Source organism: Dendroctonus ponderosae, unplaced genomic scaffold, assembly GCF_020466585.1.
Source record: "Dendroctonus ponderosae isolate FM_Combo_2020 unplaced genomic scaffold, Dpon_F_20191213v2 Dpon_F_20191213_43, whole genome shotgun sequence".
NCBI classification, from domain to species: Eukaryota; Metazoa; Arthropoda; class Insecta; order Coleoptera; family Curculionidae; genus Dendroctonus; species Dendroctonus ponderosae.
In genome coordinates this window covers 49,625-64,316 of record NW_026018642.1, presented here as the reverse complement: position 1 = coordinate 64,316, position 14,692 = coordinate 49,625, and the positions used below count along the sequence as shown (strand labels likewise).

General features: G+C 34.8%; 1 protein-coding gene across 1 annotated transcript; it reads right to left on the bottom strand.

The window, feature by feature from the left end:
- Positions 1-6,539: 6,539 nt before the first annotated feature.
- On the bottom strand, positions 6,540-8,744 carry LOC125504378 (proline-rich protein 27-like). The gene is made up of 2 exons (XM_048666249.1): positions 8,666-8,744; positions 6,540-7,001 (listed from the first exon to the last, which is right to left on the bottom strand). Exons 1-2 carry the CDS (start codon positions 8,681-8,683, stop codon positions 6,540-6,542), a joined length of 480 nt encoding a protein of 159 aa, XP_048522206.1. The 5' UTR covers positions 8,684-8,744.
- Between the last annotated feature and the right edge of the window lie 5,948 nt (positions 8,745-14,692).

The window sequence follows — 14,692 nt, the reverse complement described above, 5'->3', positions numbered from 1 at the left end:
GATCATAGTTTTCAATTCTGAGTGGATCCGTGGCTTAATTGTTTGTTCGATGGTAATGTGTGTTTTTCAGAATTAATGGGTCGAAAATGAAGGATGGGGCGCCAGCTTGCAGAAAGTTTTTACAGAAGCAACTGAATTTGCGGGAATTTTTTTTCTCTTTATTTCCTCTGTTCGAATAATAAATTCCAATTAATTGTTTCCAATATCCAAAAATTAATTTCCAATAATTACATTTTTGACTAAGTCTCTGTAATACTAAAGAATGTTTTTCTTTCTTTCCAGGTGGCAGGATGCAGCTTTTGGTAAGTTTGGCATTACTTTTCCCCTAGTTGTCATGTAGATGTAGAGCTTTTAGTCCTATTTTATTGACTTATATTTTATCACATTGCTGTGTGCCATATTGATTCGACAAGGAACGACTAGGAACGTTCTGGATTCAGGATTGAGTTTTAAAACTTTTCGAATTTTCTTTCCGTAAAAATAATTAATATAGTCAGATATTGTACGTTAACGAATGAGGTTCTCTACAGAAGACTCTTTTTATATGTAAAACTATTCATTTTATGTTGTGAACTATAGTTTTTATTGCCTTATAGGCAAGTTATTCTGACTGTCTTCCATCCAATTCAATCCAGACCAAAATGCCTAAAGGCCTAAGCCTATTGCTGTTGCTGTTTTCTTGAAAAATTGCCAACATTTGCGGAGTTATGGTCAAATAAGTGTGCCAACAGTGAGGGTTCCAGTTTACGTCTCCGCAACTTCAAATTCCATTTTCTCCGTATATATATACGATTAAAAATTCCACTCTGAAGTAAGAAATTTGCACATTTAAGTTTTTAAAAAAATTCGAAAATTTCCAAAATAATTATTATTTTTTTAATTCCAACATTTTTTTAAAACCACTGAGTTGCTTCTTAAAATATATTGGTTTTAAAAATATATTCGTGCGCCGTCAAACTTGTAGCAAAATGCTCTGCAAACACCTGAAACCACTTTTTACGCCAAGTTTATGAGCTTTTTAAACGTTTTTTAATTTTTGAAAAGTGTTGATAATTGACCGAATTATAGGACAAAAATCGGAGAGTTTGAGAGTTTTACTCTTATTCAAAGCCCATTTCCTTCCAAACGGTTGCAAATAAACATTTTCTTATAGACAGTGAATGTGTCGAGAATTCACTTTGCAAACTCATGTTCTGTTTTGCAAAATTGTCTTTTTGCCCTTCAAATCATCGTGTCTTTTTGCCCTTCAACTTCCAAGTTTGTCAACCTATTGCAATTTTCCGCGTTGCAGTTTTTACAGAAAATCGTACGTTTTTCAACACAGTTCAAAATTTCCAAATGGGCCGCATATTAATAGAGTTATGCAGAAAATTTCGACATTCGAAAAACTGTTTATCCAAAAAAATTGGAACCTTAAATCGCAAAGAAAACCCTGATAACATTTGTCTTGAAAAATTGCCTTGTCTACCTTCAAACTCTTATTAATTTCAAGTTTTCAACCGATTTTAATTTGGCCTATGACCCCCATGAACCCCCTTCTGGATCGACCCTGGGTAGAAATGTTTCCTCTAGCGTTTTCTCTTCCATTGGCCAGTCTGCAGTTTGATTCTGTGCTTTGGCTTGATGAGTGTTCTGGTTGAGCAGGCCATTAAAATATTCTCTCCGGTACTTCAGCAACTCTGTTTCACCCACTATGAGGTCCCCACTATCTTTCACACTCGCTCTCAATCACATTTCACAATCAAGTCATTTTTGTCGTCCGAAATAATTTTATAAAACTCTCTGCTGTTTGATTTTTGTCGGCTTATTTTCATTGTTTCATACTTTTGGCGATATTAATCACGTTCCATTTTCACATGGGTTTCCTAGTCCCTCAGGGAAACGCTCAAATCTTTCCAGATTCTCATCCGTGGCATGTTTCAGCATTTCATTTCTTGTCACCTGTTTTATTTGTAGTTGCTCTCTCGACTCTTCATCGAACCATTTTATTTCTGTTTCCCTTTCCCAGGATTCTTTCAGCTGTCCCTAAAATGGCCTCTGCCAGATTGTTCCACAGAAGCTCTCCGTCACGAGTTTCTCCTCCTTTTCATTCAAAGTTTCTAATGTGTGTGTATTTTTCCTGCTCTTCTTCGTTCTGGCGTTTATCGGATTCCCATATTGATATTCACAGTGTTTGTGCTTTTTCTTCAACTTTTTTTCTCCTGTATGTATTAGTCCTTGTCGGAGGCTCAAATTATGAGGAAAGCTGGCGAGCTCCTTCTTACTGAAGTTACTCAGTCCACTCATCAACTAACCTGCGGCAGAGTTTGCGCGATTCAATGCAAGCTCTTACCACCGGGATATCCTTAAAAATTGTATAGCGACCAGAAAGAATGGCGTTGTTAAATCTATCAGCAATTTCCTGGCCATCTTCAAGCACCGTGTCAAGAGAACCGCGTTTATCACATATAAAAACCACAATTTTTATGTGACAACTGCCTGAGCATAACCGCCTTTTGTGTAGCCGATTCATTGAATTTTGAGGCAACAATTTGCTTGGAAAACCGGTTGAATTCAATTAGAACCCGATCAAGCAGTCGCAGTACCATCAATGGTACAATAGTTGTAAAACGGTAGTCCAGGCAAGAATGCGGTGCAGATCTATCTGAGAGCATTGTTAGTTGGAGTTGAAAAATATGCGAAAAATAAGTGCGCGATCTGGCGAGATCCATAAATTGCGAGTGTGACGTGGGCTTAATAATACATCTAATTGAAAATCGCTACCGCAATGTGCGAACAGCCTAAGGCCATTTAATAATGGATTGTGTTCAGGCACGAGATGGTCAAAAGCCGTACGGTAGCAGTTTCGTGAGTGCCTTTTTCGCCAATGGTCAAGGCAAAATTGGCAATTTAATCCGGGGAATTGCAAATTAATCGCCCGCCAGAAAAAGGCCAAAACCTATGTTAATTTTGCTAAACATTCCTCTTTGTTTGAGACGAAACGCTGTAATTATCTGACGCGCTTCAGTTGCAAGCTGTCTGCTCAAGCAACGAATTTTCAACACCTCCAGATGTAGGCGAAACGTTGTATAAAATGCCAATAAATCACTACTTTCAAGCGTACAAATCAGTTTTACACTTGAGGAAAGATCGGTCGTGAAAGCCTTCAGCCGTTGAGGAAATTAATTGTTTCGGTTTGGTCTTACTATATCGCTCAATGGAGCATTGTCAAAGAGGTTTTGTTGAAATGCTTAATCAAAACGAGTGTTAATTTGCCCGGTCGCATTCATGCTAACCTTTTGCGGTAATGGGCAGATGGTATCGTGACATCTTGGGGAAAATAATGATAGCCATGCAATGAAGGATTAGACTCATTAAAACTGGCAATTGGCAATAAGACAATTGAATGTTAAGTAGTCCGAAAGTACTTAAAGTATTTCCCAATTCAGCGTTCTGCTGGGGGACATTCCCCATGAGCGTTGGGGTACGATGCAAATATCGTGCAACTTTCCCGGAAAATTGGGGTTTAGTAAGTTCTGCGGGTTAATTGAATGGTTGAGCTCAGAATTCGAAAGTGTGGGTGCCGGATTTTCAGAGAACCACGGAAATTTTTTTGCAAATAAATTTCATTCGTAGAATGTCCCATTTTTCCTCTTCGCCTAACATTTCCCATTGTTTATTAGAATCATCACGATCGAGATCAAACTTTAGTTTACCTGAAATGACATTCAGTTGTAGTGTAATTATAGGCGCAGATTATCAACCTTGGTATTTATCGGCTTCGATACTGATTCTCACACTTGTTCGAATGATATACGGCCTTATGTGCACTTTAATATAATTACAGGGTGCTTACGGCGGCTCTTATAAAGCATCCTTCCGAAGGTACCAAAAAGTACTTCACGAAGATGATACATTCCGTATGGAAATACGGTGTAGTTTTACAGATTTTGCCCATCGGGAGGTCGACGATTTACATTATGATTTTACTAATGAGAATTTATATAGAATCTGCCATTTAAAGAGCGGATACTTTATGGGCCCCAATGAGAATTGTGAAACGTATATTTGTTTTACTTTTTTATTACATTAATAAACGTTTAAGGTTTCTATTTTCGAAATAAATAATCTCGATGTTCCGAATTAGCATAAGAATTTCTAACTGTTTTAGTCGGTTTTGTACGTTTATCGCTTACGAAGGCGGTTTCTGTATTGTCCAACCGTTTTAATATTATGTTAATGGCCTTTGAATTTATCCGTATGGGATACTGAAATCGGTAAAAGTGGATTAGGTGGATTGACGCAACCAATTGAACGCAAATAAAGTATCAATGGCATACTGGCATTTGTGAGTTATTTATCGGTTATGGGAACATTTTCAATTAAGGCTTTTCAGCATCTTTGTCGTGTTTAACTCTGGACTTTCTTCTTACGATGATTAATAGTAATTCAGGGCAGATAAAATGTTCAAATTCTCAGGTTTTCACAACGCTTTTCATCAGTAAAGTTTTGTAAAACACCAAGCTGCGAAGCTCCAAAGATTATTGTAAGTAATGAAAAATGATGTTCTGAAATCAGGTTATAAAGTTTTGGATAGGTACATTTTCAACTTAAGCGTTTCATAAATTTCGTATTATATGGCTTTGCACATTCTTCTTTATGATTAGTCCTATTTCGTCCTATTAAGAACGTTTTTTGCCACCAAACTTTTTCTTCAGATCAAGCTGCAAAACAGGCTCTAAATGTTGTTGTAATCAATGAAAACTGATGTTGAAGTGAGACTATAAGGTAAGGTTGAGCCGTTTTTCATGAGTGTGTGTTTCATAAGTGCTTGAAAATTTACCCTATACATATATTGACGCTCAGTTTTTTTCAATCAGTGAATAATTTTTTCCTTGTTTTGGTTGTGCATGGAACAAAGTGCATTTTTCAAGTGATAGGAAAACAGTTTTGACCGAAAAATATTACGCAAAACTTAGGTGCGAATTCATATAATATGAGAAAAACGCTAATATATTTTTAAAAATTCTATAATTTTCTTTATACTTTTAACAAAAAGCTAAACTCAAAAGATGTGTATTAATACAGCAACATCGTAAAACTGTTATTCCACTTGAATTATGTTCAAGTTGATTAAATTAATGATAATTTTGCTCCATCGTGGATTTTAATGATTGTAAGTGGTAAATGTTTTGTTTCGTTTGTCATTTATTTTCATATCGGCATGTGAGATTTTTCATTTTGCCAATTTCATATTTTGTCTTAATCTGATAGATAACTTTAGACAATTTTCAGAATATATAATTTTCAATTCAATGGCATCTTAATGCAAACTGATAGACGTTTACTTTGATTTAAATAGTAAATTCATTATTTTACAAACTCTGATTCTCTCTTGTTTATTTGCATTAAAAAAATGCTGTTGCCGTCCTTCTTTCTGTCGTCCGTTTTTATTTCCAACAAAAATTATAGAATTCTATGAAATTTCTCTGCCTTTCTTCTTCTTTAATTTTGGAGAATTTAGATGCACAATTATTTATATATGGGAAAAAAGATGGATAATAAAACATTATTTATATATCTATATACTACCTTTGCATTTCTTAACTGTAACTTATTGTTTTTAACTGTAGGTAGGTCCTTATCTTGCCAAATTTTACATTTTTATCTTTTCTTTTGGTTACAATTATATTCCCAGTCTTGATTTTTACTTAATCAATTTTATTACTGCGTTTAAATTTTTTATTTGGATCTCCAAAACTCTCTTCTTCCTTATCTTTGACATTTTCACGGTTTTCATCTATTTTTTTTGGTAATTCGGCACGTCGGTAATTTTATTTCAAACTGTATCCATTTCCAACTTTCTCGTTATCGAAATTACTGTGTTTTTTTTGTTTGATCAGTTGCACTATTTTTGGGTTGCTCACATAATTACGCGATCGACTTTCTATAAGAAGTTTGTTTGAAAATTTGAATCCTCTTCTACCCACTCACAAAAACTTGTTGAGCTTATTTTCTCATGATGCTAGTTGTGTGTTAAAACGATTTAGTGACATCAGATTGCTACATTTTGGTGCTTAAAACATCTGTAAAAGTCTTTTATTAATTGTTTTATAAAAATTACGCCGTTTCAAGGAAAACATATTTAAAAAATGAACACTGCGCTCTTTTCATTTCCTAGTTTTGCGGAACGCTCTATCAGAAGAGGCTTGATTTGTTTAAACAAAATTCTAGATGTTAGACGCTAAAGTGCCGATGGTACCAAAATCCAAATTTGTGAAAAAGTCGACTTTCCACAACGACCAAATTGATGAATATTTTATTCTCCCTATATACCCCGACAAAACCTCCACAAGAATGATTAAAAAACACCTCTATTAATATGAGGTTATATGAGAGATATTAATGAGACCACTCAAGACCTTCTCAGGCAGACAAAATAAAAACACCACAAATGCATTTTTACCAAATCTATTACATACACAGACCTTATATACATATTTACATCAAACTGGGCGGCTCACATAACAAAGCCTTCTAAACCATCCACCCACTGGCGATTACTTGGCGGCGATCAAAGGGGCGGCTGCGTACGGGGAAGCCACATAAGGAGAGGCTGCGTATGGGGAAGCCACATAAGGAGAGGCTGCGTATGGGGAAGCCACATAAGGAGAGGCTGCGTATGGAGAAGCCACATAAGGGGCCGCTGCGTATGGGGACGCCAGATAAGGTGACGCCACATATGGAGCAGCTGCCGCATAAGGAGACGCCAGGTAGGGAGCAGCTGGAGCCACTAAAGGAGCAGCTGGGGCCACAAGGGGGGCTGCCCTGGCTACAACTGGAGCTAGTGGGGCGGCTACGCGGGCGGCAACTGGGGCGGCAATGGCGTGATTCACAACGTTGGCGCTGTATGAAGAGGCGTAGGGAACCGAGTAGGCGGAAGGCAGAGCGGCTACTGGGACTGCACCATCTGGGCCTCCCAAACAGCCGGAGATGGCCAAACTGGCCAAGCAGAAGAAGAACTAGAAAAATCATTAATCGGCTGTAAAAGGGCACTTGCTGAGTGAGACGTGGGCGATTTTTTTTTTTAACTGGGTTCCCCAAGTCATTTTTTCTCAGAATTTTTGTACTTGTGCATGTGTGTGCGCAGCATCAGTAGAAAATATGTAAAAGGAATTGCACGCTTTTATATTACGTAAAGAAATATCCTAAGTATTTTGTAATGCAATTGAAAGTGCTCATTTGCAGGCTTGCAGTTTTTCATGTTAAATCGTGCCTTGGTAAAGTATAGGTTTTTTGTCTTAAAGTTATGCTTTATTGTGTTTTGCGATTTCTTTCTTTGCTCATTAAACGATATACGTTCAGAAGTTATTTTTTTTCTTGTAGATCTTTCGTTGGCAACTTCGATGTTTTTTGTTCTTAATTTGAGAGTAAGGCGTCTTAACTTGAAACTTGATGGTCAATATGCCTAATAAATGGATTATTGAAACTTTTGTAACAATGAGAAAACGAATCGTTTGCATAAGTGACCTAAAAATCCACTTTAAACAACGATGTTAAGATTCATAATACAGTTAATCCAATCAGTAAAAAAAATAGCTTCCAACTTCTAAATGATTTTTTGCCCAACTAACAACCAACAACAGAAGGAAATACTTAAATACAGGAGTTAATTGACAAAAACTTTAATATTCTGGAACTGATTTGGGTACCTGCCAGAATAAACAAAACTAATGTGAATCTGGAAAATAATGAAGAAAAGTGCATTTATATAAGTTTAAAGTTTAAAGAGAAGATCTTGATGTAACGGAAATAAGAAGCAAAATATARTGTGTGTACAGGGTGAATCCATTTATCTCAGGAACGGCCCAAAATATCGATATGAAACAAGAATACTTAATTTATGTAGAAATAATTGTCTCTTTRCATTTTGAAGTGATTGTGCTCTTACACTTACAGACTGAAAATTTATTACATAAACTTATGTATATTTTAATTCGTTTTCTCAAAAGCAGTGCACGCATGTGTTTCCAACTATCCATTATGTTTAGTTATATTTTCTGTCCTACCAGTATCTAATAATACTTCATGTCTTTCTCAAGTAGACTTARTATACAGTTTATCTTTGTTCAACTTGTTAATTTCTTGCTAGATTCTTATGAATACTTTCTGAATGAAAATACTTTAAATATGAAATTTGYTTTTTGCATTAAAAATGGTCGAATTTGTCATCCGAAACCAGCAGATTTAGCTGCAACATTAAATCTCCAGTGATTCACAAATTTCGATAGCAAATCGGAATATTCAATACGTAAGTGGAAAAATCAGTGTGCAAACTGTTGAATACTTTCAATATTGACTAGAAGTGAAAACAAAATAAGAGTAAGAAACAGAAATAAGAAAAAAAAGATACAATGAATAAATTGAATAACTCACAAACATTTAAATTAAATCAGGACGGCGACAAGAAATAAAACAACGAAACAAAGTAGCAGCAAATAAAGAAAATTTGAAAACGCTTCAAAATTTCCAGTTAAGACAAAGGTCCAGTTTAGATAACTTGTACGTCTTAAAAATGCTTCACCAGTTGATGTTCTGAACTAGAAATTAGCAAAACTTTCAAAGACGTTTGGCTGCAAGTTCCTTAAACTAACCAAAGCCCCAAACTGAATAAATGTTGACTTACCAAAGCTTGTGATGCCATTTTACTTAAGCTGGTGTGTTTGACTGTTAAACAAAGTCTGATACCATCACAGCCAAAATCACCAAATTTATACTGATTTGGCACTCGGGTGACCGTCCGATGGGGCGGCCTGTTGAATTTAAAAAATGTTTGATTTGAATTCGGTTTCATTACGTTCTCTTGCCAAATCAGGTCAATTGTACAAATTTTAATTGCACGAAGACTGCACCCGAATAGTTATGACTTTATTAGTATTCCATCGATGTTTGGACTTATTGTGTTGTTGCCTCAGGTTGGCTGACCATTCGATGTCGATTTCTTTACCAGGAATCCTTGGTCTTTGTATCCATAAAATGCATTCAATATCTATTAAAGTCACCTGCCATTATGGCTTAATAACGAATGGTTTGAGTGCCAATAAACCAGACAATGCTTGAACGCTGCAGCAACATGCACTTAACATTGTTACTTCCATCGGAGTCTTCATGTAAACCTTCTTATTAACTTTCGGGAATCTGGGCTGCTTTAAATTCGAGAATTTGCAACAGTTTACATAAAATCACCATCGCACCAGCCCATAACCGAACCACTTTATATCGGGATTGAACTGTAAATGTCGAAAATGACCGCGATTTTTCACTTCTGCCCGACAATCTTATCTCAAAATACGCGTGAAAAACCCGTCTAAGTGTCTTTATTAACCTGGTTTTCGTCTTAATGGCACATTTGAAACGCTTATGGCCCATCTGGACGTGCTTATTTATAACTGCAAACGCCCGTAAGGATTTTTTTCATTGCCCATTGGAGAGGTTTATGGTATCAGCGGTTGATCTGAAGACAGATTTGAGAAGATTCTGGAATCAAGCGCTGATGGGTTCAGCTGGTTTTAATTGTAGATTAAATTAGTTGAACCTGCCCAATGCCCGCGTATTGCGATAATGCATGTTAAGAGCTGCACCAAGAGTTTTTTTACATATTTTTTCTTTAATTAGTTTTTGCTCTTTCAAAGCGCTTGCACTGTTTCTATTGTTCATTGTAGTCGTTGAAGATTTTTACAATTTTTTTAAAAACTCCATCAATCAACATCAAACGCGCACAGACTAGAGCTGATTACATTATTTTATTTTATGTACATTCATCCAAGGCTGTTTGTGTATTACCCGATTTCTTTATCCGTGTGTGTTTCTGATGATTTAATTAGCGCTATTACAACGTTTGCAGCTTTTCTATGGTCGAGGTCAAGCGATAATATGCTTCATGGCAACTTAAAAAATGATAAATCAAAATACGCTTTTTTACTAACTGGGTAATTAATATATGCTTGCGTTTAGAGGATTGGCCGTTGCATACGTTCAGGGGAAAACATTGTTCTTGTAATTTATTATTAATTTAGTGGCATTAAGGAATTTGTTGGTGTTTGCCTTCAGGTCGCATTGCCGAGAGGAAAGCATTCGCTTTCAGAAAAATGCTATGTTTTCACATTAGTTAGCTGCTATAAAAGCGTGATTATATTTTCTGTCCTCTGGACGAACTATTAGGATCTACGGAAGAAAGAAGGAATATGTAGTAGAGTTAAGGGTTTTCTGGTTCCAAAGGACATTTTTCTGGGGATTAACATGGATATGTTAGAGGCACATCTTCTCAAACGGGCTGATGCGTCTCAAACGATTGATTTGCAAATCTTTTATAAAGTTTTGATCAAGTTTGGATCCTTTTAATTTCCTGAATATATTCAGTAATCAAGTGTCAGAACAACACGAATATTGTCTTCAATATGAGGGGACAAATTTATATCTGGCAATGTTTATTGGCTCAATTAAATCTATCAAATATTCAAATTTAAAATAAGATAGATAATTGCTTTGAATATGAGGAGAACGCGAAAGATCAAAAGACGTCCTATTTTGAAAGAAGATTAAAAAACTGTTCACATAAGATTAATTTTAATTTATTTAATAATTTATTTTGTATTTAAAAAAATGGATTTACTTATTAAATGAAAACGATCACTTCAATAGCACACAATTACTCATTATCAGCAATAAATAAAATCTATGAGAAACACTACATTTTTATTGTATTCAAGTTAAAACATCAGAATGCGCCAAAAAGTTGCGTAAAAGTTCAAATCCGCCAAACAACCGATACTTTATATAGTGCTCAATAATGCGGTTGGGGCTGGACTGAAGGCAGCGAAATTTTCCCTTAAATCAGGGTTTTCTTTTAGCTCGACACGGGAAAAGCGGAGTGTTGCGCGGGTGTTCGAAGGAGCGCATAGAGCACATTTGTGCGGACCAGATTAAATAATCATTTAGCGACATCGTGAGTCGGCAGCTTATTTAACTGGTCGGCTTTACTGGCGAGGATCGCAGTTTGCTTGCAGTTTCTTTAAATATGTTTCTACGTTTTTATTGACCTTTGCTATAGAACGGAAATGAGTTTATTTTTGTTGCTATACAAAGTTATCTGTTTTACTAAGCTTTTTTGTTATTTGTTGCTCTATAGAGCAGATTTGATGTCAAATATTTAATGAATTTTCTAAATGATGGTACCAGTTATTTCAATAATGTCTCAATTATAACATTAAGAGAAATTTCCACGATTTCCGAGATAAAATAAACGAACATTATCGAGTCGTATCTCCCATTAGCGTCGCCGTAAAAATCATTATCGAGAATTAACATTTTTGAAACAACCGCGATACAAATCTACGTCGAGCCCAAAAAAGGAATTCTAAAGATCGTCTAGCCGAGTTCTCACACTAAGATACTACATCTGGCTAAAAAATTACCGAACCGTATACATTTCCTTCACAAAGCCAAATTTTAAATAACTCCTATAAGGAGTTGGCATTTGCTTATCGATATTTTATTGATCTTTCTTCGGAGATTTATCTTTGTGTATCAATTCAATGCTCCCGGGTTGAATGATAGTCGCTGAAATGTTTATATTCGACTGTGCGTTGAATTTATAATCGATCCCGGGCTCCGATATCGATCTCGAATCGAATTTATTGCGTTTGCTTTTGTTTTGTAGCGTTTGTTCGAAATTAGGTTCGGCATTCTTGCTGAATCGATTATAATCTATGCATGCAAAACACCATTTCATTCCATATCAACTAGACTTTAGTACTTTTACTCGTTGGTTGCAAATTTTGAAAAAAAAATTGCACTGTGGGAAGTTGAAATTCAAATAAACAATTTTTTTGTGTTTTAGACATTTATAAGCATGCACAATATTTAAAAGATTTTTGGTTTTAATAGGGAATTTTTTAATATTTAAACGGTAAAAGTTGCAGATTTTTTATGAAGACAGCGCAGATTAATAAAAACAATCATTATAGGACCGATGTTTAAGAAGCAAGACTAAGGTCTGATTTCTTGCAAACTTTCGGTATATGTATTTAGAGCCAATGGTTTTCTAACGAGGACCAACATTTCAAGTAGTGAGTTGCATTAGTTTGCAAAATGCGATTTTTTAAAACGAAAGCGCAAAACAGTAAAATCACCTATTTTGATCGCGATATTTACTAAGCTAGAAAAACGGTGATTGTTTTGAAACTTTGACCAGGCCTAGAGTCAAGCATGGTCTACAAATTGTAAAAATTTTAAATTGCTAGTTGTCTCAGTTTGAAATTTTTGAATTGTTGAAAGAGAAAGCGCAGATGATCAAACATAGATTTTAAGACCCATTTTTGTGAAGCGGGCAAAAATCAGGTCTAAGCTTCAGTTTTTGGAAACATGGATTTTTAGAAAACATTTCAAAAACTTAGAATTCCGTTTGAAAAATCACTTTACTGTTACTAAAAACCATTTTTATATAACTTTAAGAAAAAAATCGTTGCAATCGTTGAATATCTAGGGATTTCTGATTGGAGTTACATATGCTCAGTTTTAAAATAATTCAATTTTTTATCAATCAAATGGATCCAGAAGGATGAAAATGTATATTGATTGAGCAACAGTAGGTAAATCATAAAAAGAAACATTTATAAAACGATTAACATATTCATGTTTTTTGGTTAAACTTATATAAATTGCCATGAAGTTAGAAACTTTTAACTTTACAAACTTACTCACTCTTCCGATACCAATCTAAAATATTATTAAATGCATCGTTAATTATTTTAAATGCTGAAACATTTGATGTTTCCCAATATCAAGTTATTCTTTGAGAGTCTTCATTCCTCTTCTAATGCAACTGTAACACTCAATTATTTTTATTGCATCTTCCAGCCAACCACAATAAACTTTAAATTTTTTTAAAGCACAAACCACATTTCAAGGTTTCCTTGTTATAACTAATGTCACAATAAAGCAAACATGGGTAGTACTTATGCAAACATAATTTAAATAATATTAATTGCACATAAAATGTATGAAACTTTATTCGAATTTCCTCAGACTGAATTCACTAATAGGGCGGTAAGAATAAATAAATGGTGGATTTATGCTTAACTTCTCTAGCTGAGTTTCATGAGCATCTGAAAAAGGAACCCCATCAAATAATAAAAAAACATGAAAGTCCGACTAGATATTGATTAATTGATTGGAGAACCGATTGTGTGCAATGTTAAAACATGATACAAATAAATAAACTCAGATAAAGTTATTCCAATAAGTCGTTTGTTTTAATTGTTATTGATTATGGCCGTCATTTAGACTCTATATTAATGACCGATAATTGCTGGACATTAATTTTATGTCGATCGCTCGTAGGTGATAAATAAGCTTTTTGTTATTGGGAAAATTGATTTCTTGAAGGAGTGTTTCAATCATAGTAAGAGCAGTTGCAACACTTAAGCTTTATTGGAGTGAAGGAAAAAAGGAACTTTTTGAATGAAATCCGCTTTTGGTTTAGCGGCAGGAATTGGGCAACAAATCCATGCAAGAAAACTTCACCAATTAAAGGCTGATATTTGCGTGTGAAGACCCAATCAAAGTCGTTACAGTTTGGCGGCGTGATTCGACCGCAGCCTTGACCGCAATCAATTAGTCGACATTCACGATTTGTGATCAGGATGCACTTGAATTCAGATCACACCACTTGAACTGGATGTTCGTTAAAAAGCAACTAAGTCCGACTCATCTAAAGACGGATCGTATTAAGAGTAATTACGGATCACCTGTTTAACACTCGCTCACTTTATGGGTTTCCCATGTTTATTTCTACCTTAACAACAATTATCTTTAAGTATAATAACAGTCTTTAATATTTCTTGCTCCCAATTGACGTTGTGCTATGTTTTATCGAATGTTGCCACGTTGAGTCTAATTTTTTTAACAGAGATGAAAAGGTTTATTGGCTAAATAATTAAACCAGTTCGGATACATTTCGATTTATTTCTTTATGATAATGGAAAGTTTTTTATTCAAATGAATAAAAAGAGTAAATTCGTTTCTAATTTAGTTTTTTAATAGCAGCATAAGAAAGATAAGTATTTCTTTTGTAAACTATTTTCCACGATGATCGAAAGAATATTTTAGAAGGCTTTCTGTATTCTTCCAACCACTATGCTTTTTCTCAAAATGCGCTGATATTAGTTATGTTCCTGCTATAGTTGTTTTGTATTTTCAGTGTTTATACACATCCTGTTTAGAGAATGTTAAATTGTTGATTGTTTGTTTGTTTAAGTCTTTATTTTTAAAAGTGTTCAGCCGCATCCTCCTCTTTGGAGGAAGCAATGGACGGATTTGCTTCTTGCCAAACATCTTTAGTAAATTTGGAAACTTTTGCTATATTAAACAGCGTTTTAAGATTCGGCTGCAAATATCTTTATATGCCAATTTCAAAAGTTTCATAAATCAAAAAAGTTTGTACAAATTTACAGATTTCTTCCTGATTCCATTTGATTCAATAATGTGACTTTCCTGGATTTACCATGCAACTTGCAATATTCTTCAAACAATGCTGAATTATTTTTTAGCACTAGTGAAAAACATTAAGTTTGAAAATTAAGTTTCTGCTTTTATTTCAACGGTTCATCTTCCAGAATTAATATTTATTTTCTTGTCATTATTCGATTCAATT